The sequence below is a fragment of the Ictalurus punctatus genome, chromosome 2 (assembly GCF_001660625.3).
Source record: "Ictalurus punctatus breed USDA103 chromosome 2, Coco_2.0, whole genome shotgun sequence".
Taxonomy (NCBI): domain Eukaryota; kingdom Metazoa; phylum Chordata; class Actinopteri; order Siluriformes; family Ictaluridae; genus Ictalurus; species Ictalurus punctatus.
Genome location: NC_030417.2, coordinates 16,724,150 through 16,749,004, shown reverse-complemented (window position 1 = coordinate 16,749,004; position 24,855 = coordinate 16,724,150). Strand labels below are relative to the sequence as shown.

The 24,855-nt window shown below is 37.5% G+C and overlaps 4 gene segments (V, D, J or C); all 4 read right to left on the bottom strand.

The window, feature by feature from the left end:
• Positions 1-4,746: 4,746 nt before the first annotated feature.
• On the bottom strand, positions 4,747-5,222 carry LOC128634977 (Ig heavy chain V region 3-6-like). The segment is given in 2 exon segments: positions 4,747-5,060; positions 5,143-5,222. Coding segments are annotated over 2 exon segments (360 nt in total).
• A 2,112-nt stretch (positions 5,223-7,334) lies between these two features.
• Positions 7,335-8,946, bottom strand: LOC108277862 (immunoglobulin heavy variable 3-33-like). The segment is given in 2 exon segments: positions 7,335-8,064; positions 8,141-8,946. Coding segments are annotated over 2 exon segments (369 nt in total).
• Positions 8,947-16,576: 7,630 nt separating this feature from the next.
• On the bottom strand, positions 16,577-17,036 carry LOC108277978 (Ig heavy chain V region 914-like). The segment is given in 2 exon segments: positions 16,577-16,890; positions 16,973-17,036. Coding segments are annotated over 2 exon segments (360 nt in total).
• An 803-nt stretch (positions 17,037-17,839) lies between these two features.
• LOC108277850 (Ig heavy chain V region 914-like) lies at positions 17,840-23,925 on the bottom strand. The segment is given in 2 exon segments: positions 17,840-18,658; positions 23,883-23,925. Coding segments are annotated over 2 exon segments (384 nt in total).
• Positions 23,926-24,855: the final 930 nt, after the last annotated feature.

Here is a 24,855-nt window from a genome sequence, read left to right as displayed (position 1 = left end):
AGAGCGATGTCACAGTTTACAGTTTGCAAGTTCAGTTTAGTGTTTGGTGTACATGCAAGTAACCTTCAAAGTTCTTATGATTTATTCATTTCCATCAGTTTAAAGATGGTTGTTAATTAGCATTGAACATATTTTACAGTACTCTACAGACATCTAAGGCACATGCAAAAATAAAGAAATTAAATGTTTCTACATTTAAAAAAAAATATTATAATGTTCACTAAGAAATGGGTGCACAGTGGCTTAGTGTTTAGCACATTCGCCTCCCCGTGCAGCGGGGGTTTCCTCCGGGTAATCCGGTTTCCTCCCCCAGTCTGAAGACATGCAGGGTAGGCTGATTGGCATGTCCAAAGTGTCCTTAGTGTATGAATGGGTGTGTGTTTGTGATTGTGCCCTGCGATGGATTGGTACCCTGTACCCCACCTCGTGCCCCATGCTTTCTGGGATAGGCTTATTAGCGGTATTGAAAGTGGATGGATTCAGTAATAAACAGTAATAAAGGAAACAAAGTTAATATTTAGTTTGACGACCCTTTGCTTTAAAAAAAAATATAGTCTAAGGTACACTTTCTGCAGTTTTATAAGGAAATGAGCTGTAAGATTTATTGTGCATCTTGCAGAACCAGTCACATTTCTTCTAGAGTCTTTGCGTCCTATTTTTGCAGCAAGACCCAGCAGCCTTCATTGTGTTATTGTCTGAAAAGTGTCTCTTACATAATATGCTGCTTTCTTTAATGGTATGCAAACATTTTTCTGTAACAATTTTGTGCTGGAAAACTAATGTTTGGAAATATAAAATGTTCTTGACTCGATAATGTAGAAGTCATAAAACAAAAATCTATAAAAAAGTTTGTACTAAAAAAAAAATAGGGTGCCTCAGACTTTTGCACAATACAGTATATAATAAAAATATAACCTCAGAATACTCTAAGCAGTAAGATATTAAGAAGTAATATTTTACTTCATGCAGCAACTGAACGCTTTTTCATTCAACATTTACATGTTGTCTTTTATATTTACATAAGCTGTCTGAACTGATATGTTGGCTGTGTTATTGCTGCTGATATTTAGATGACGCCTCTGCTCCTGCTTTTGACCTTTTTTCTAGCTACTATAGAGCTACTGCCCTCTATAGGTGTGAAAACATTTACACTTTGTTTCTCTTCCTGCAGATGTGTGTTTTGTACTTAGCTGAGTGTGCGGAGCTTCTGTCACTGATACCAACATCCACTTTACACAGCCCAGATTCAACAACCTGCACAAAAGCTTAGGAATGGATTTAGATATTATTAATGTATTAATGGATTGATTAACTGTATATGGTATAAAACTGAAGTGATTTAAGCTGCTCACCTGCTCTCCTCCTTCTCACCACACACACACACACACACACACACACACACACACACACACACACACACACACACACACACACACACACACACACACACTAATGTAAGAGACATGAGTGAAGGGTCTGCATAAAATGCATCAACAACTACTATATTTTGTGAAAATGCTATGAACAGTATGCATAAACAAAAACAACCAAATAGCTGCACACTCATCCAAAATGATCCTCTTAATAAAATAGTAGGTGTGCTGTGGTCAGAAGGTGTTACATTCATATAACAGCAGGTCTGACAGTAGTTCCAGCTGCAAGGTTTACAAAGAGATGCTCGTTCTAATGTGTTTTAGTTCCTGCAAAATTTACACAATGATTTAATGGCTTTAAAGATAAAAATAAACAGAACTTATAGTATTGTTGAATGAACTGATAATGTATTCTGAACAGATATTTATACAAATAGGATTATTATTATTATTATTATTATTATTAATATTATTATTAATATTATTATTATTATTATTATTGTGGTTGTTGTTGTTGTTGTTGTTGTTGTTTTTAGAAATCTTGCAGGAAATCTGGTTGAGACTAGAGGTGTTTATTGGGACTTGGAAGCCTGTTAGTTTATTTGTTGAAGAACTGCCAGAGCCACAGTTCATACACTATGCTGACAAAACTGGAATTTCTCTGCCTGGAAAAGCTCTGTTGCCTCCTACTGTGTTCCGAAAGTATTGGACCTCAACCTGTGAAAACAAATTGTGTTAAACACAACAAACTGTTGGAGACATGCTGTTTTATTCCTAAATCCACCAAATAAATATTTATTTTAACTGGTAATTAAATATTCCATAAAATGAATAAAATAATAAATGTTCAAAATAACCACTAACCATCATTTTTATGCAGTTATTTGATGGATATTACTTTTTGTGTGTTTGACATGACACAAGCTGAAGTTGAATCTTCATTCCACTGGAAGAAAGTAAAAGTTTGACTGAGATGGTTTATTAGTTGCACTGAGAGGATGTCTCTAACATGTCTCAAAGTTTTTGTAAGGGGAATCCACTATTCTGTGTCACTGTGTATCTTGCGCAGTAATACACAGCTGTGTCTTCAGTTTGCAGATTCTATCCTCCAATTGTTATTGTGTTAGTAGCAGTGTCTCTGGAGATGCTGAACTTATTTACTGATATATCCAATCCACTCCAGAGCTTTTCCTGCAGGTTGTTAGATCCAGGCTGTAGTATAGCTGGTAACTGAATATGAAACCTTGCAGTTGATGGAGAGACTCTGGCCTTGCTGGACTGTCATGGAAGCATGCTGAGTCCGTTCATCACCATGCACATCTGTGGAGGAAAACACATGGTATATATATATGCTGCACATTTATTGTTATTGTAGTAAATGAATGAATTTGATAAAGCACTCACAGGAAGCAGCTGCCAGCAGGAGCAGTAGAGATGTAGAGAACATGATGTGTGTTGTTTGTACTGGGATCTTCTCTGTTCTCCAAAGTTTAACAGAGACCATCACATCATATAAATAGAGTGATGTCCAGTCCTGACGCTTGTATTTGCATATCTGATGATGATGGAAGGAGAACGTATTTAAAACATGTTTCAAACATGGTTGAGGAGATTTATCTAGTGCTTAAGTCTAGGCTTAAAACGTATTTGTTTACTCAAGGCTACCATGAGTAGACTTTCTGTTACGCTTAGCACAGTCCTAACAATCTCTGTTCTCCCTCTCTCCTTCTGTAGAGCAACACACGATTTTATGGAGATATTAGAAATCCTGATCCTTTCTGCTCTCCGGACCTGCCTGATCCGTTTCGGATGCCCTACCTCTGGATGGAGCTCTCGTCTACACCAGTTCCAGATTGCTGGGACTATGATTTCTTCTAAGGCCTCATAGACTTCATATAAAACCATAATGAACTTTTTCACACTATCTGTTGTTACCCAGATGAGGATGGGTTCCCTTCTGAGTCTGGTTCCTCTCAAGGTTTCTTCCTCTTAACATCTTAGGGAGTTTTTCCTTGCCACCGCCGCCACCGGCTTGCTCAACTGGGATAAATTTGCACATTTAAAATCTGTACACTGTGTTTATATGTTTCTGTAAAGCTGCTTTGAGAAAATGACCACTGTAAAAAGCGCTATACAAATACAATTGAATGGAAATTATCTGCTAGAGAATATGTGGCTTTTTAATGGAACAAATCTTTTCCATGACAGAAACATCTTTAACAATTTCTGTTATTATATATAAATAATGAGGGAATTAAACATATAGAGAAACTCATAACAAGGTTTAGATACTAAATTTAGGTTGATAATTATTATCTATGCTTGAGGATTTTATAAAAGCCAAAAATATAGGATACGGGGCGATTAGCGTTCATACTAGAGGTGTGTGCGTGTGTGTGTGTGTGTGTGTGTGTGTGTGTGTGTGTGTGTGTGTGTGTGTGTGTGTGTGTGTGTGTGTGTGTGTGTGTGTGTGTGTGTGTGTGTGTGTGTGTGTGTGTGTGTGTGTGTGTGTGTGTGTGTGTGTGTGTGTGTGTGTGTGCGCGCACATGTGTGTATTCACGGTGGCTTAGTGATTAGCATGTTTGCCTCACACCTCCAGGGTTGGGTGTTCGATTCCCACTGTGGCCCTGTGTGTGTGGAGTTTGCATGTTCTCCCCGTGCTGAAGGGGGTTCCTCTAGGTACTCCAGTTTCCTCCCCCAGTCCAAAGACATGCATGGTAGGTGGATTGTGTCCGTAGTGTATGAATGGGTGTATGAATCACTGTGCCTGGGGGCCATCTTCGTCTTGCCACTGGATCATGGTGGTCACCGGGAAGTGAGAGTGAGACCTAAGTCTTCCTCACTTTAATCCAATTCATATGCAAGTCGAGTCCCAGTATGTGTTTGTGTTCTCCATAATTGGAGGCGGAATTGGAAACTTCTGTCTTCGTCAAAATCGACAGACGAACTCCTGTGTGTGTGTGTGTGTGTGTGTGTGTGCGCACGCGTGTAATACTTGCTGCCACTGGTGTCTGAGAAAATTGCAACAAATTCCAGCACTGTTCCAGGCGCCTGTCTGATCCAAGCCATCCAAAGTTGGCTTAGAAAGTAAATCCAAGTAGATCCAAGTAGATAGTAGATCCAAGCCATCCAAAGTTAAACCCAGAGGCTGTGCAGGTCATTTGTTTAATGTGAGTGAGATGATGGTAAATCATTGCAGTTTGTGAGGAGAGAGAAGCTAAATGTATATTAATGAGCAATTAGAGATGGTTTAGTTTACACAGACCTTTACCTAAACTACAACAGAAGAAGAGGAGCTCAGTGACATATTCAGTAAGGAATAAGACAGTTTTCTGTACAGGATCTTTTTGTACAGGGATGTTGTTGATCTGTCTCACTGTGGATAACGAGCGCAGTAATACACAGCTGTGTCTTCAGTCTGCATTCTCTGCCCTGTTAATATTACTGTGCTGCTGGATGTGTCTCTGGAAATCTGAAACCTGCTTTTCAGTTTCTCACTGTTGTAAGTGTTACCATCGTAACATATATGTCCTATCCACTCCAGAGCTTTTCCTGCATGTTGTCGTATCCAGCCTGTACAGTAGGTACTTGTTAATGAATATCCAGACACTTTGCAGGTCAGAGTCATTGACTGACCAGGGGTTAATACCGTGGATCCGGGCTGGATCAGCTCAACACAGTGAACACCTGTTAAAGAAAAGTTATTTTAATGTTAGAAAAGAAAAATGTGCCCCAAAGATATTTTAATGTCAAATGTACAAACACTTACCGTGTATGGCTGCCAGCAGCAGCAGCAGTAGGGATGTAGAGATCATTGTGTGTGATGAAGCAGAATAAGTAAAAGCTCTTGGTCTCCATTGCTTAAATATATAACAGGGAAGGACATTTGCATAAAGACACTCTTAGGGGAAATTTGATCATCGCAATCCCACATATCACGACGAATGTATCTTATTAATGTGTGTGTGTGACTTGATTTTCATTTTATCTTAATGCATAAATGCATCTATACACACTAATTGACTATTGTCTTTTTTTGTTTGTTTGTTTTGTTTTGTTTCAGCTTCAGAGTGGTGTGATGCCGTTGATCCATCATCATGTTAGAATGATCAAATGTGCCCTTCAGAATAACTAGTATTGGGAATTCTACAGGGCTGTGGTATAACTAATATCATTGGTTGTGTCTTTTTGTTTTGAATATTTATTAGAGATAATGTCACGACCAAAACAATCACAGTTACAGAAAAATGAATTGATATAATTTATTAAGCTTGCTTATTGGACTTAAACAGTTTTAGATCTTAAAAGTAAATGGTAAATGGCACACTTATATAGCTCTTTTATCCAAACCGCTGTACACTGTGTCTTATTCACCCATTCACACATACACTCCAATGGTAGCAGAGCTGCCATGCAAGGAGCTAACTTGCCATCGGGAGCAACTTGGGGCTCAGTGTCTTGCCCAAGGACACTTTGGCATGTGGAGGCATGTGGGCCGGGAATCGAACCGCCAACCCTACGATTAGTGGACAACTTGCTCTACCAACTGAGCCACAGCCGCCCAAAAGTAACACTGCTGCTAAGGGAAACTTGTGAATTTTATGTGTGGATGAAGCACATATTTTATGAAGTTTTATGTAATTGTTCATGTAAATTTATGGAATGAGTCTCCAGTTTCAGTAAGATTTCCGACACAGGAAACTCTTTAGAACAGAGGACTTTGAACTTTGTGGTTTCTCAGCAACATGACAAGCTGCATTTTATTTTATTATTCATTTTGAGCGTGAGCATCTGGAGACGGAAAAACTGTTTATAACTTCTTAAACGTAAGTGATGACGGGAACTAACTTGTTTTGCGCAAGTTCCACAATATTAAATGTAGCTATTAATGGATTAAATGTATAAAAGCATTGTTACAAAAATAAACAAAAAAGTTAGCTTTGCTTCTGCAAATTACTGTGTTATGAAAGAAATAAACCACTTTGGGATGTGCGGTTACTTAAAAACATGATGATAAATTCAGGTTGGTAACAATAAGTACACTTCACATGGTGTATACTTACATGATATTAGCACAAATAAAATACAATATCCTAAAATCATCCTTCTCTGAGTTCTGCTTCACCCAGATTTAAAGTGTATGGGAGTGTTATCTATCACAGAGCTCACTAGAAACCTGAACAGCCAAGAACATGCTGTTTATACCCGACTCTATTTGAATAGGGCGTGTCCATGACCGCTATGGATGTATTAAATCCACAACCACAGGCTGCTTAGTGTATAGATGAGTGGATGATTATAAGGTTATATGTAGAACCCTACAACAGTATGTTTCACTATCAGAAAGGGTTTCAATGAACTCTTAAACCATTTGAAGAAGAATGTCTCTGAATGAAAAAAAAAAGTTTGTGTTTACACACTGTAACATGTGTGTGGTTTTAATACAGCTGTTTCCTCAGTTCCAGCCCCTGTGGCTTCAGTTGCAGTAATAATTGCAATGTCCTCTGTCTCTTGTTCTCTAAGAATTGTGTGCTTTTTGGGACATCTTCAGAGAGGAGAAATTGGCCTTTCATGGAGTTCACATACCCAATCCATTCTAGAGCTTTCCCTGGTTTCTGTCAAATCCAGTGCTTGTCGTGCTCAGTCATATCAAAGCCATTTATCTTACAAGAGATCTTCACATGAGTATAATAGTGAAGTGATATATAATGAAGATATTCTCAGTGAAGACATATAAATAAGTGTCAGGTACCTTGTGTTAACATTATAACAAGATGCAGTACTGAGTGACCCTCAGCCCCATAATCAAGCTTTTTGATTCAGTTGTGTGAAATGAGCTTTGGGTGAGTAACAACCTTCAACTAATAGATTTCATAGCTTCATGAATTCTTCTTCAAAACAAGTGAGCTGCTGCCCCCTACAGATGATTTTAATTCCAGCAATTTGTAGTGGTGGTGCTGCACAAAACATGTACATTTAATTTAATCCCTGGAAATAACATCAATCTTTTTCCTAGAGTTTATTTGCCTCGAGTCTCCCTGTGCTTTTATTTGTCTAAAATACAGTATTTGTCTTCACAAAACACTTACTAACATGTATTTACACTTTGCATTTTCACTTCCACATGATCATAATCCATGATTAAATTCTGTAATGCGTTCATATCATAATTAATTCCATGGGATTTTTATTAATAAAAGCTTGAGGAGTTTGCACACGTGTTTGGAATGAAAAAGTAAAATCTGAGTGCCGAATATAATGATGTTTAAAATAAAGGTCACTGGGGTTCAGTTCCTTGCTGAGGGAATATTTACAGCTCATGAGGACGTGCTTGTGTAAGTTTTTGTACAGCTCTGGAGTCTGTTGTGTCAGAGTGAGTCTCGTGCACAGTAATACACAGCGGAGTCCTGTGCACTCAAACCAGTTAGCTGCAGATACACCAGGTTTTTGGAGTTGTCTCTGGTAATTTCCAAACGTCCCTCAATGTGTTTGGCATATATCGTTTTACTGGCATCATACCAGATAACCCCAATCCATTCCAGTGCTTTTCCAGCTTCTTGTCTGATCCAGTGCATGCCATAGTCACCAAAGTTAAACCCAGATCCTTTACAGGAAAGACTCAGAGTTTCTCCAGGTTTTTTCACCACTGCACCAGTGGGAATAGACTCCAGACTTTGACACTGAATACCTGCTACATAAAAGAACAGAATTAGTGTATTAAAAAATAATAATGTTAAATATATTTGAGATTCAGCATGAGAACTCACTGATGAGGCTGATTAGCAACAGGAAGAAGGAGAGTGGGATCTTCATGGTGAGTGATGATGAGACTCGACTGCTCCACTCAGTTCAGCTGAACATAAATACCGTGTGGACACACAGCACTCTGGATTTGCATCATGACATCATGATGGAATAAATGTGTGAGTCATGATGATGTAACAGAGAGGAACAGCAAATAAACTTTCAACACATCATGTTCATCTACTGTGTTACTGTGAAACACTCAAATCCAGCAGAGATTTCAGATCATATTACACGAAAGTACGGAGTCCCTAAAGGGACATGGTGGTGGAAAAAATTTGGGATGGGTGAAAAAAAACCTCAAAGCTTTTGCATTCTCTTGCAAAACTTTGGCGTTCCCCTGAGAAACATTTGCATTCCCTCGCAAAGATTGCCTACTTGTTGTGTTGTGAACACAGGTTTCGCAAGAGACTTCTGTGTGGTGGTTCGCACTTGTATCTTCACAGCATCACTTGAGTAATTTTTTTCGTAGAAACAACGCACTTTTGCATATTATCCTTTTCAGGTGTCTTTCATTTCCGTCAGAACCGTGCCTCGAACTAAGCACAGACCACATTTCTTTATTGTGTCCAAGTTCAAAATAAAACTTTATGAACCGCTCCATTGTGAACCTATGGAGCTGTCTGAGCCACTATCAGCAGGAAAAGAAACAGTAAGTGTTTGACCGAACTCATAACAGGTTTTGCGAGGGAACACAAAAGTTTCTTGGGGGAAGGCAAAAGTTTTGTGAGAGAACCAAAAGCTTAAAAAAAAAAAATCCATCCCATTTTTTTCCACCACTGTGTCCCTTTATGGGCTCTGTAATTTCCTAACCAGCTTCACCAGTTAAATTAAATAAAGTAGCTTTTATAGACTGAAACAGGTCGTGATGATAATCAGTGCAGTCCTTTATGTGTTGTGTACTGAGTCAACATCAGGAATTAATCTTTAAGAGACACCAACAAATATTTTTGTGTCTGATTCATCAAGTGAAATTTATTACCAAATATTTTAAGTAGCATTTGAATTAAAATATAGGAAGTATAAAAAATAAATAAATAAAAGCTTTTAAACATGTAAAGCAAGTGGAATATTAACTGGATATTCAAACAGCTAAAAAAATATATATATATTCTTATATTCTTATTATTATGTCCTTTGTACTATTTTTTGGGGGGGGTTTTTGGATAAAATAATGATTTAGGTATCTGCAGGAGCAGTAGAGATGTAGAGAACATGGTGTGTGTTGGTCTTCTCTGTTCTCTAAACGTATTTAAAACATGGAAATTCATCTTATGGCGTATATGTGGATATGTGCCTCTTTGTTAAATGCTATAATTTTCTATAAAATGTTGAAGTGTCAGTGTAATAAGCACAAGGATTAAATACTAAATTTAGCATGATAATAATTATCTGTGCTTAGGGATATTGGGATCATTATAATTGAAAAATTCTACCTCTCAAAATGCTCTCACACTTTCTCACACATGATCACACAAATTCTAATTTGTTGATGTGATTATATATTATTGTTGAAGTGATATATAATGAAGATATTCTCAGTGAAGACATATAAATAAGTGTCAGGTACCTTGTGTTAACATTATAACAAGATGCAGTACTGAGTGACCCTCAGCCCCATAATCAAGCTTTTTGATTCAGTTGTGTGAAATGAGCTTTGGGTGAGTAACAACCTTCAACTAATAGATTTCATAGCTTCATGAATTCTTCTTCAAAACAAGTGAGCTGCTGCCCACTAAACTTATTTAAAACATGGAAATTCATCTTATGGAGTATATGTGGATATGTGCCTCTTTGTTAAATGCTATAATTTTCTATAAAATATTGAAGTGTCAGTGTAATAAGCACAAGGATTAAATACTAAATTTAGCATGATAATAATTATCTGTGCTTAGGGATATTGGGATCATTATAATTGAAAAATTCTACCTCTCAAAATGCTCTCACACTTTCTCACACATGATCACACAAATTCTAATTTGTTGATGTGATTATTGTTAGGAAAAGATACTACAGTATAACAAGTTCTTGTAAGTGATGTGATTATAATGGTGTGTATAATATTGTGCAGCAATGTAAGAGCTGTAGCATTATTATGTTAGAAATATGGTTTAAAATTTACATTATAAATGTTTTAAAATAACCTTGAACTCTTTGTTTTATTTGTGTTATAGTTCAACTTATGAGGTGTTTTTGTATAGGGATTTTGTTGATCTGTCTCACCGTGGCCAACAAGCGCAGTAATACACAGCTGTGTCTTCAGTCTGCATGTTCTTCCCTGTTAATGCTACTGTGCTGCTGGACATGTTTCTGGAAACCTGAAACCTGCTTTTCAGTTTTTCATTGTAGTGAGTGCTACAACTACCAGATATATCAGATATATACCAGATATACCAGATTTCAATAAGATACAAAACTAGCCTAAATCTTGATCAAAGTGTGAGGAAATCACACTTAGCTCACAAGGTTATAGATATTTTAATCAAACTCACTGTTTTCATCATTCCTGTTGTTGAACTGGCTCCTTATCCAACATGGTCTCTGCAGGAAGAACGCCTAGGCAAGTAGAAAGTAAAGCATTCCATGGTGTTTTGGAGATATGTTTTTATAGTGTATCAATGTTGAGGTTTCAAAATGTTAGACAGAAAACCCAATTTAGCCAAAATCAGATTTTTCATCTCTTTAGGTCAGTACATCACTGGACAAAAATTATGATACTCAGTAAAGAAAGATAAAACATGAAGTTTTTCATTGGAGTGCTGCACAGTTCATGTTCATGGTCAATTTGAATTCTAAACCAATTTATAATGTGATTTTAAAATTTTACAAACTCAGTAAATCAACTGAATATTAGCTAGCTGATGTCTTCTTATACTTATGAGAAACATAGAATTTCAAACAGAGATGAAACATTGTATCGCTATGGTATTGCTTTTGCTAATATATCACTTTTCTGTACTGAGTGTTTTTTGTACAGGGATGTTGTTGATCTGTCTTCAGTCTGCATGTTCTGCCCTGTTAATGTTATTGTGCTGCTGGACGTGTCTCTGGAAACCTGAAACCTGCTTTTCAGTTTCTCACTGTAGTAAGTGATACCACTACCAGATATTTGTCCAATATACTCCAGAGCTTTTCCTGCAGGTTGTCGTATCCAGTGTGTCCAGTAGCTGCCATCACTTACTGAATATCCAGACACTTTACAGGTCAGAGTCATTGACTGACCCGGGGATAAAACCATGGTTCCAGCTTGATTCAGCTGAACACAGTGAACACCTGTTAAAGAAAAGTTATTTTAATGCTGTAAAAGGAAAATGTGCCCAAAAGCCATATTTATGTCAAGTGTAAAAACACTTATAGTGTACGGCTGCCAGCAGCAGCAACAGCAGTAGGGATATAGAGATCATGGTGTGTGTTGAAGCAGAATAAGTACAAGCTCTTGGGATTCACTGCTTAAATATATAACAGGGAAGGACATTTGCATAGAGACACTTGTGACAGGTCTTCTACTCTTCATGCTACAGCCGGTCAGTGGGTTTGACTAGGAGGCTCATCAAGAGAACCATGTCCACAGTTCCTCCCTCTATAAAAGCTTAGGCTGTGTTAGTGTAGATGGAGCTTTTTCCTGGTTGCTTTGTGTTTGAGTTTGGCTTTTGTTTGTTTTGTAGTTTAGCTTGTTTTTGTAATTTGTTTTGAGTATTTAGTTTTCTATGTTTGATCCACTAACATCCTTGCACCAGATAGACATTACAGATGACTGTGTTGTTTCCTTGTTGTATATATATTTTTTTCTTTTTATGTTAATGAATGTTTATTGTTGCAACTGACTTTACTATGTCCTCCTTTCATTTGTCACGGCTTTGAGCCGGTCGTGACACACTCCTTATCAAGCAAATTTGATGCAATCCTACATATCTGAACCAATATACATTATTAACACATGTGACTTTATTTTTATATTCTCTTCATGTGTAAATGTGACTATACACATTAACTGACTATTTCACAATTTTAAACTGGTTTGTTTCAGCCTCAGGGTGGTGTGATGCCGTTGATCCATTACAATGTTAGGAACAAGCGCATTAATATAAACCTGTGATTTGCACTAACCATTAATCAGTACTGAAAATTCTACAGCGCTGTGTTATAACTGATACTAATGGTTGTCCTTTTTGTTTTTAATATTTATTAGAGATTTATTAGCGTCACCACCAGAAAAAAATCAATTACTGAAAATGACTGACTGACTGAATTTAAATTATTTATTCAGATTGCATAATGGTGTTAAATAGTTTTATTATTATTATTATTATTATTATTATTATTATTATTATTATTATTATTATTATTATTATTATTTAATAGTTTATAAGTAACACTGCTGCTAAGAGACACTTGTGAACTTTACTGACTGTGATATTTGTACTTATATCAACACCATGCACATCTGTGGAGGAAAACACATGGTGATATCTCACACGATATATGCTGCACATTTATGGTTATTGTAATAAATTAATACATTTGATAAAGCACTCACAGGAAACAGCAATCAGCAGGAGCAGTAGAGATGTAGAAAACATGATGTGTGTTGTTTGTACTGGGATCTTCTCTGTTCTCCAAAGTTATCAGAGACCATGAATGGAGTGATATCCAGCTCTGACACTTGTATTTGCTTATCTGATTGGAGGAGAATATATTTAAAATGTGCAAAATGTTCGTCTTGTGGAGCATATGTAAAGCCTACTTTATGAATCTTATGAACTCAAATAACAAGATATTATATGTAAAACATTTTCTTTGGCGTTGTAAGCATGTCTTTCCATAATGTTCATGCAACAATTAACCTAAAATGGTGTTTATTCAGCTGCTACCATTAACATAAACACTGACTGGATAGGCTCCAGTCTTCCCGCGACCCTCTGTAGGATAAGCGATACAGAAAATGGATGGATGGATGGACTATGGTATTAGAGGAATACAACACTGTGGGTCATGCTGTAATAGGAAAATAATCAACTTCTTTGTGGAAATAGTAACTCCATTTTGTGTTGGGCTGAATCACCCCTCCTCCTCATTGAATGTTTTCCGACAACAGCACTCCCATTTAATCATCAATTAAATCAATATAACAACAACAACAACAACAACAACAACAACAACAACAACAACAATATTGGTAGTTGTAATAATACCATAATTGCTTGAACAGAACACCTACTATAAAAACAATGATGTACAGTGATGTACAAGCCGATCCCAGTGGATGCAGGACATTCTTCTGTACTGGGTGTTTTTGTACAGGGTCCTTGTTGATCTGTCTCACTGTGTATCACGAGCACAGTAATACAGAGCTGTGTCCTCAGTCTGAAAGTTTTCCCCGTCTAAAATCACAGTGTTGCTGGAGGCCTCGGCTGAGAAACGGTTCTTGTTCTTTAGTGAATCTTTGCTGCCAGTATTACTGGAGCTGCAGTACCTGCCAATCCATTCCAGTGCTTGTCCTGATTTATATCGTATCCAGTTAGTACAGGAACTTGTGGCTGAATACCCAGTGATCTTACAGGGGACTGAAAATGATTCTCCAGGTTTAACCACTATGTCTGCAGGCTGAACCAGTTCAATACATTTAATTCCTGTGAACAACAAATTAATCAATTAATCAGGTACATTCTTTCAAAAAGAAATATATACACAATTATCTCAAAACTCTCCACATATTTACCCGATGCAGCTGTTAACAGCAGCAGTAGAAATGTAGAGAACATAGTTGAGTGGAACCTGAATCCTGAACCTCACTTCTCCTGAGAACACCTCAAATATTTTATAGGGGGTTTGATTTGCATAAACGTGTTTAGGGTTTCATAAAGGCACAGAGCTTAATGACTTGAGGCATTTCCTGGAAATGTAAAAACATGTACAAATTCCCAAAATATAAGAGAGTTATATACTATTTACTTCCTTTTTCCTCAAACAGTATGGATTATGCACCCTGGTTTAATGAGGCACTGATATAATAGACATTACAATGTTGTAGTTTGAGCTTACATCCCATGACTTAAATCCCAGGAGAACGTGTTCTCAAATTTATCACACCCTCAGTCCGTTAAACCTCAACATGTTGGGTAGATGTTGTGTGAATAGAGAAAGAGCGCCCCTCACAGGACTAAAAGCTTAAAGAAAAGTATAATGTTCATACATTTCTAATGTGGGTGTAGGCTAAATATACATTACAGAACACTACATGACCAACGGTTGGCTTACTAAATCTGATTGTCTGTAAAAAACAGAAAATAATTTGCAATGCTGCTCAAATGTTAAAGCAGCATTGTCTATAATATACAACCCCAATTCCGAAAAAGTTGGGACAGTATGGAAAATGCAGCAAAAAAAAAGAGTAATGTGAAAATTCACTTCACCCTGTACTTTAATGAAAACACATTATTAACACATTATTTTATGTTTAACTTTGTGAATTTTATTTATTTTTGAAAATTCTCATTTCTAATCTGATGGCTACAACACACTCCAAAAAAGTTGACCACTGTGCCACAACACCTTTTCTTTTAATAACACTTATTAAGTGTTTGGACACTGAAGACACTAGATGGTTAAGTTTAGCAAGTGGAATTTTTCGCCATTCATCCATTATGCATTTCATCAGCTGTGTAACTGTACGGGGCCTTTGCTGCCTTATTTTGCACTTGATAACAAGGCACACATTCTCAATCAGAGACAGGTCAAGACCGCAGGCAGGCCATGCTAGCACCCACACTCTCTGCTTATGCAACCATGCTCTGGTAATGAGGGCAGAATGTGGTTTGGCATTGTCCTGCTCTGGATGTCAGCATATGTTGCTCCAAAATGTGTAAATATCTTTCTGCATTAATAAGATAAGATAAGATAATACTTTATTAATCTCCAGATGGAGAAATTAGGCATGCCCTCACATATGTGCAAGTTGCCCATTGACCATGCTGATGCTGACAGATGTTTTTGGACCTGACGCTGATAACAGCTTTGATGGTCCTTTTCCTCATTGGCCCGGAGAATATGACAGCTGTTTTGTCCAAAAACTATTTGAAATGTTGACTTGTCAGACCACAAAACATGATTCTACTGTGCTTCTGTTCATCTCAGATGAGATTGAGCCCAGAGAAGTCGGCAGCGCTTCTCGACAGTGTTGATGTATGGTTTCTGCTTTGCATAATAAAGCCTTAACTTGCATCTGTGGATGCAGTGGCAAATGATTTTGACTGACAAAGATTTACCAAAGTATTCCTGAGCCCAAGTCAGTATATCCATTACAGACTAATGACGGTTTTTAAGATGGTGATGTCTGAGGAATCGGAGATATTCAGAAGTGGTTTTCGGCCTTGCCCTTTACGCACTGAGATTTGACTGGATACCTTGAATCTTTTAATTATATTGTGCACTGCTGAAGGTGAAATGCCCCAAATCCTACCGATTTGTCTCTGGGGAAAGTTGCTTTCAAAGTGTTGGATTATTCGCTGATGCATCTGTTGACAGATTGGCGAGCCTCGACCCATCCTTGCCTTTGAAGGACTAGGCCTTTTTTGGAGGCTTATGATTAGACTTATTTCACTTCACCTTCTTATTTTAAATTGTCACATCCCTATTAGTCCTAAATTGCCCCTGTCCCAACTTTTTTGGAACATTCATCAATTTCAAGATAAATGTTTATTTTCAAAAACTATGCAATTGATTAGGTAAAACATCAAATACCTTGTCTTTATATGTTTTTGTTTAAATAAAAGTCAAAGTACATTTACAAATCACTCCTCTTTGTTTTTATTAGCATTTTCAATACTGTCCCAACTTTTTCGGAATTGGCTTATACTGTGACACCTCAATTTTTTAAACCATAAGTATATTTCTAAACATGTTTATATTTACTTTGCAACTTGGGCTAGGATTTGTTCCTGCAAAAATCATGTGTAAGGAGCTGGTTTAACAATCACTGTGGTGAAAAACAGACAGTTTGCCTGAAGATAACCTGAAACCTTACTAGCTAAGTGTGATTTCCTCACACAGTGAATTTCACACTTTGATAACTATGCATTGCAGTAGCATGAACATAAGCCTAATCAGCTCAATTTGTAATCAGATACTGACTGTCAAAATGTCCAGGATGCTCTTGCACTCAGCCAGAATTCTTCTTCTTCTTCTTCTTCTTCTTCTTCTTCTTCTTCTTCTACTTCTTCTTCTTCTTCCTTTTATTATAATTAATTAATTAATTATTGTCCATTAAAAATTGTCCATTGTTCATGGAGTAACATGACATGACATGACACAGAAATGATAAAACATTGTATTTCTACTTTTTCTGATGTAAATAGTTTACTGTACAGGACGTTTTTGTACAGGGATGTTGTTGATCTGTCTCACTGTGGTTCACGAGCGCAGTAATACACAGCTGTGTCTTCAGTCTGCATGTTCTGACCTGTTAATGTTACTGTGCTGCTGGACGTGTCTCTGGAAACCTGAAACCTGCTTTTCAGTTTCTCACTGTAGTAAGTGCTACCATCATAACATATACGTCCGATCCACTCCAGAGCTTTTCCTGCAGGTTGTCGTATCCAGTCTGTACAGTAGGTACTTGTTAATGAATATCCAGACACTTTACAGGTCAGAGTCAATGATTGACCAGGGGTTAATACTGTGGATCCGGGCTGGATCAGCTCAACACAGTGAACACCTGTTAAAGAAAAGTTATTTTAATGCTGTAAAAGAAAAATGTGCTCCGAAGCCATTTTTATGTCAAATGTAAAAACACTTACAATGTACGGCTGCCAGCAGCAGCAGCATTAGGGATGTAGAGATCATGATGTGTGTTGAAGCAGAATAAGTAAAAGCTCTTAGTCTCCATTGCTTAAATATATAACCGGGAAGGACATTTGCATAGAGACACTCCTTATATTAGGGTACATTTGAGGGAGTCTTCTAAATCAAATCACCTCCCCATCTAACAAACATGTCATTTTAAATATAAAAAAACGTGGGACATTGATCCATGTCTATTTAAATATATCTATCAGTCCTGTTTTGTTTTCAGGTGAATAAGCAAACACACTACAGTATAACCACATTTAGTAAGGAATAAAACACAGCAGGGGTACTGATACAGGAAAATAAGCAATGACATGGTGTTGGGATGAAACAGAATTAGTTACAGAATTAGTTCCTAAAGTAGATTTTAAAAAAATACAGCTGCCAGCTGCCATGAGGAGGTCCATCTTATGAAGAACAAGTGGCTTTTTAATGGAACAAATCTTTTCCATGACAGAAACCTCTTTACCAATTAACATTATTCATACTTCAATAATAAAGGGAATTATAAATATAGAGAAACTCAAAACAAGATAGACCTGTTTTTTTTCTCCCCTACCCGCTTCTGTGTGTATTTTTTTATTTGGACTTAATTGTGATATTTTATAACAAACTAAGTTGGTTCTTTTTCCCATATTATAAATATTTCAGTCTTTTAAACCATTTGATTTGCATAATAATGTTTAGGCTTTCACAAAGGTTCAATAAAACCAAAGTCATACTACATTTCCTGCAAATGTACACATTCACAAAATACAAGAGTTAGTACTATTTACTTACTAAGTTATCAAAGAGTGTGCATTATGCAGCCTGGTTTATTAAGACATGGTTATAACAGATCTGTAATGTCTTAGTTTTTAATTAATGTTGTAAATACATTTTATGACGGTGATGGAAATCCCAGGAGGACATCAGTCCTCTCTCAGTCCTTTTAATCTCTCAGTTTTTTTAACCTCAACATGTTGAGTGGATGTTGTGTAAGTAGAGAAAGAGTGCCTCTCAGAGGACTTAAAGCATAATGGAAATCATAATGTGCAGATATATAAGTATACAAAACCTAAATGTAAATATGTACAGTCAAACATTCAGGAAAATTTCATTTTCTGTGAAAAAGCTAAATAATTTGCACTACTAGTGAAATGTTTGATCGGATGTTTCTATCTATTCATTATTTACTGTGCTTTAATCTTCTCTATAATCATTTAATATTTCTTTATGTATATAGGATGTGATGGATTTCCATAAATTGTACTTTTTAGGTTTTAACTTAAAATTAACTTTACACATATGTGAGGTTTAATTTTTGTTCAGTCCCCAGTGAGGTGTACAGCTGTGTGTCTTTACACAGTAATAAACAGCCGTGTCTTCTGGCAACAGGCTGCTGATATCTACGTAAAGCACATTGTTGCTCGTGTCTCTGGAGATGTTGAAGCGAGTTTTAAAGGAAGCTCCAGAGTTTATGCTTCCACCACCCCATATGATCCCGATCCACTCCAAGCCTTTTCCTGGAGGCTGTCCGATCCCGCTTGTGCCGTAGCTAGTGAGGGCATACCCAGGAATCTGACAGGACAACTTCACTGAGGCTACCGGAGGTTTAACCTCAGCAGGAGACAAGGTCAGACTGATGCCATGTACATCTGAGAAGAGGAGAGCGGTAAAACACACAGAAGCTATTAAGCACACTTCACTTCAACTCAGTCTGAAATATGGAGCAAATAAAAAGGTGAGTAAGGTGTGTAGAGATGTGTTTACTCACAGGGCACAGAGGATATCAGACAAAGAGGCCAGCTCATGATTCCTCTGCTGTACTCGACCAAACACAGAGACTGCTGTGTACTTGCAGTATATTTATATCTGTCTGAGGTTGTGTTGGGAAATTATCCATCTATCCATCCATCTTCTACCACTTACTCCTTTTCGGGGTCATGGGGAACATGGAGCCTATACCAGGCAGCATCGGGCACAAGGTGGGGTACTCCCTGGACAGGGTGCCAGTACATCACAGGGCACAATCACATACACACTCACACACCCATTCACACATCCATTCACACACTACAGACACTTTAGACACACACCAATCAGCCTACCATGCATGTCTTTGGACTGGGGGAGGAAACCGGAGTACCTGGAGGAAACCCCTGCAGCACGGGGAGAACATGCAAACTCCACACACTCATGGCCCCAGCGGGACTCGAACCCCGGACCCTGGAGGTGTGAGGCGAACGTAGATTAAAAATTAATTAGATTAAAATATAAAATAGAGTCACTAAGAAAAGGGAGAAAAAGACCTCCTGTACGTAGAGCAAGAATAAGGGGGCGGCAGCAAGGTGAGCCTGCAGAAATAGATAAGAAGAGTCCTGCGTGTGTACAAAAGACACGCCCACAGACACTCGCACGAACACAGAGAAGAGTTTAAGAAACTTTATGCAGTTTGATTAGGTAATTAGGTATTTTTAACAGAGGTTTAACAGAGGTTTTCCTGTTTACGGCCCAAGGAAGTTGAGAAGCCTGAGTGCCTTTCGACACAGTAGAAATCGGGGGTGTTTGCGTGCCATAAGGCATCCTATAGCTCGTCTGGATAGCCGCATCCGAATATCTTTTCTTCATGAGGGGTACTGAGATGGAAGTTTGAGTAGATGCTTCCGTTCTTTCTTTCAGTAAAGGCAGCACGGTTAAACGTGTCTGAGTGCCAGAATCCACTTTATGCCATTTGAGAAGGGGTCCGGTAAATTGGGTCTGTTTCCGTCTTCCTCTTAAAGGATGATCCATGGGCTTGTTTAGAAGGCCCAGGGTTGATGGGAGTAGATCGTACGTCTAGAAATTACGGATATTAAAGAATACTTATTCATACATAAAAAGTACATGGGACTGGGCTGGAAAAACAACAAGGAGGATAGATAGAGAACAGTTTGTACTCACCCATGGTTCAGCGAAAACAAGAGATGCAGGGGGAGAAAGGGGGGGGGGGGGGTCTTTAGGTTGAAGGAGATAAGGAAGACGCCTCCCCAAAGTAATAAATAATAAAGAAAAACAGATGTTGGCTAATGACGCACAAGAACAGATTGAGGCAAAAGTTATACTAGGAAAAAACTTGAGGGCCAACACAGTGACAAGGTGCAAGTTGAGATAAGAGGGTCCTCCGTAAAGGTACATGGATGCTTTAATTGTATATAAAACAATTAAAGTTACTCCGTAAAGGATTGTACTTTGATACTTGCCACCTACGGGTCAAGCACGTATCCCTGGTCCAGTAATACTGGTTTGTTTGGTAACTTGCTGAATAAATCTGCCTTATCTGTATCCAGTCCCCGAGAGTTTTGGTAAAGTTATTTCTTTAAAGTATAAGTCAGATTGGTTAATAAAGTATAGAAGTGTTAAAAGTTATTGAGCTAGCAGGGCCAGTACAGGCCGAAGAAGACGAAATTTTCCTGCAGTTGGGGAGATTTGCATGCAGTATGGGTTATGTATTTATCATTAATTATGGCAGTCTGTCTACAGTACAACATTTCTTTGAACATGTGCAGACAAATTCTTAAAGGAACAAACCAACAAATAAATCAGTTACATTTTATCAGAATATATTTTCAGAACTTTCAGTAGGTTCAGAAGGTTAATTATCTAAAACAACATCTCAGGCAATAGTTACTGTAAGGTTTATCTGTAATGTACGCCAAATAAATAGGTTAAATTTATAAACTACTTTTCATATTTATTTTACTTATACACACACACACACACACACACACACACACACACACACACACACACATATATATATATATATATATATATATATATATATATATATATATATATATATATATATATATATATAGATGAGAATGAGAATGAGTAATTTTACAGAAAAAGGTTGTCAGCTTGCTGTCGATAAAAAATTCTCACATGAAGCTGCAATACAAATGAAGAAAGTATGAATTCTAGATTGGAGCATTTGTATCACCACGGTTTAAAAGAGAGAAAGCACTCAGAACAGCATCAGAGGGAAATGAAGTCATTTATAACCCTGTCTTTATGATGGAGTTTGTGCATTGTTCGAGCAAATTAACTCAAAACTCTGCCTAGTCCCATCTCAAATAATTAAAACAATTACAGTTGCTGTAAATGAAAACAAACCGCTGGTATGTTGTTGAGCTAAATGTATATCAGCATAAATGGTTCAAACACAAGATATAATTTGCATGGCATGACCATTATAGACATAAAAAATATTCACAGAGGAATAGCAATGAAGAGAAAGAGCTTACTGTAAGACTCCAGCTGTGTTTCATGTTGTCAAGTCCATAACTGCTCTTTACTCATTAGATATCATGTCCTTTTAGTACATCACTGTGTATCACTGTAACATCCAGAAGAACATGAGGTTTTCTGATTTCTGAACAACACAAACATGCCCAGTCCTTTCAGAAACTGTCATTTTTCAGCAGTGTGTCTAATCCAGGTTATCCAATACAAACGGAATGTAGTTCCAGAAATAATGCAGGTCACAAATCATCACTGTTTTTAAATCTTTGTGCATGATGATATATAACATTTAGAAATATTTATTATTCATTTTGCAGGGTAGTGTAATGAAATATATAATAATACTATGATAATGTTAGCAACAAAGAGCAATTATCTTTCAGTTGTTTAATGTGAGTGAGATGATGGTGAATCATTGCAGTCTGTGAGGACAGAGAAGCTGAATTTGTATTTATGAGCAGTTAGAGATTCTTAAGTTTACACAGACCTTTACCTAAAATACAACAGAAGCAGAGGAGCTCAGTGACAGATTCAGTAAGGAATAAAACACTTGGGGGCATGCAGTTATAGGAAAATAATCAATAGCAGGTTGATGTGATGCATCCTCACTTGAAGGAATGTCACTGTTACCACATTAAAGTTAATTATTTTCCTACAGTAGCATGTGCAGAAGTGCTTTATTCCTCTAATACCTCTCGTATGTGTTGTGTATTGAAATCAATATCAGGAATTAGTCATTAAGAAACTTTTTTTTTTTTTTAAATCAGAGTTATAATTTAATTTAAAAGCCAGTTATTGTGTGTACCATTTAAATTCAATTGTATGAAAATCAAAAACTACTTTCGAACATGTGAAGCAAGTGGAATTCTAAATAGACATTCAGATGATTTCATTTAAAACAGCTAAAAGATAAATAATATATTCTCAATAACTACAGTGAGGGAAAAAAGTATTTGATCCCCTGCTGATTTTGTACGTTTGTCCACTGACAAAGAAATGATCATTCTATAATTTTAATGGTAGATTTATTTGAACAGTGAGAGACAGAATAACAACAAGAAAATCCAGAAAAACGCATGTCAAAAATGTTAGAAATTGATTTGCATTTTAATGAGGGAAATATGTATTTGATCCCTCTGCAAAACATGACTTAGTACTTGGTGATAAAACCCTTGTTGGCAATCACAGAGGTCAGACGATTCTTGTAGTTGGCCACCAGGTTTGCACACATCTCAGGAGGGATTTTGACCCACTCCTCTTTGCAGATCTTCTCCAAGTCATTAAGGTTTCGAGGCTGACGTTTGGCAACTCGAACCTTCAGCTCCACAACACTTTCACCCAGGGCGCTGGAGGATTTCAGTCCTTCACGGCGTAGTGTGTTACCAATTGTTTTCTTGGTGACTATGGTCCCAGCTGCCTTGAGATCATTGACAAGATCCTCCCGTGTAGTTCTGGGCTGATTCCTCACTGTTCTCATGATCATTGCAACTCCACGAGGTGAGATCTTGCATGGAGCCCCAGGCCAAGGGAGATTGACAGTTCTTTTGTGTTTCTTCCATTTGCGAATAATCGCACCAACTGTTGTCACCTTCTCACCAAGCTGCTTGGCAATGGTCTTGTATCCCATTCCAGACTTGCGTAGGTCTACAATCTTGTCCCTGACATCCTTGGAGAGCTCTTTGGTCTTGGCCATGGTGGAGAGTTTGGAATCTGATTGATTGATTGCTTCTGTGGACAGGTGTCTTTTATACAGGTAACAAACTTAGATTAGGAGCACTCCCTTTAAGAGTGTGCTCCTAATCTCAGCTCTTTACCTGTATAAAAGACACCTGGGAGCCAGAAATCTTTCTGATTGGGAGGGGGTCAAATACTTATTTCCCTCATTAAAATGCAAATCAATTTATAACATTTTTGACATGCTTTTTTTCTGGATTTTCTTGTTATTCTGTCTCTCACTGTTCAAATAAATCTACCATTAAAATTATAGAATGATCATTTCTTTGTCAGTGGGCAAATGTACAAAATCAGCAGGGGATCAAATACTTTTTTCCCTCACTGTATGCACTGAGTACAAGTTTTTATTAGTTTTTGTTAAATGATTATCTAAGTGTCTAGGCTGAAGTGTTTATAATGTTGTGATGAACCTGTTGTTTTTGTGTATCACTGCAGCTTGTCGTGTAATACAGTAATACACAGCTGTGTCTTCAGTCTGCATGTTCTGTCCCTGTAAGGTCACGGCGTATCTGGACGTAGCTCAAGAGATGATAAACTTGTCTTTAAGTGAATCTTTCTAATAAATACCCCATCATAATAAATAATTTTGATCCATTCCAGAGCTTTCCCTGCAGATTACCGAATCCAAGCTGTTCCATAGTGGCTGCTGCTATCAGTGATAGAAACTCCAGACACTCTACAGATGATGATTAAAGTATCTCCTGGCTTTATAACCACTGGCTGGATGAGCTCAGTAGCATAGAACAGAAAGAGCATAGAAAGACAGAAATAACAGAAAGCATAGAAAGAGAAAAAGAAAAGGTTCACATGTCAAACTGAAAGGATCAGATGAAGTAATTAAGCTTAAATTCAAACACTCACAGGGGGTGAGAGCCAGCAGCAGCAGTGGAGCTGAAGCAAACATGTTTGTGTTGAAGGAGGATTAATGAGAACTGCTTCCTCTCTAGATAAGCACTGTGCTAATATTACAAGACAAAATGGAGATTTGCATAAATATTAAAGAAAAGCAGAGTTGAATCCAGCTCTGCAGCTGTTAATCACAGTCACATTGCATTTTGGCTCTGTTTAACATCATTTTATTGTGATAAGTAATTGAAGTATCTGCTGTTATTACTAAATAGATTGGTAAAGTTTGTCACAACAAATTATGATGCAGGCATGAAAAAGCAAGTCTACTAGGGAGTTGCTAGGCAGATGCAAGGGTGGTTGCTAGGCTGTTGTTAGGGTGTTTTAGGAGGCTGGAGTCTTGCTGCGTGGTTCTGGGTGGTTGCCCGGGACTTACTAGGCTACAGCTAGGGTGTAGCAGTGTTCCAATACTTTTGGATCCATCAGTGTTCCAATACTTATGGCACCAAACAGCATTACAAATACTTTTGGAGCTGGCAGTGTTCCAATACTTTTGGAGCACTGCTGTGTTCCATTACTTTTGGAGCTGGGCAGCATTCTAATTATTTTGGCATTCTAACTGTTTCAGAGCCAGGCAGCATTCAAATTTTTTTTGGCTCTAAGCAGCATTCCAATACTTTTAGAGATAGACAGTGTTCCAATACTTTTAGAGCTAGACAACATTCCAATACTTTTGGAGCTGGACAGCGTTCCAATACTTTTGGAGCCAGGCAGCAATCCAATACTTTTGGATCTAAGGACCGATCTAATACTTTTGGAGCTAGACACCATTCTAATTCTTTTGGATATAATTCAGTTTGATGTAGAGCAAATAATAACAGGATGGATTTGCCTAGACTTCCTTTTAACCAATAGAGTCAGGTCTATAATATGAACCTCCACTGTCTGATTTTGCATGTGCCAAGGATGAGAGCGATGTCACATTTTA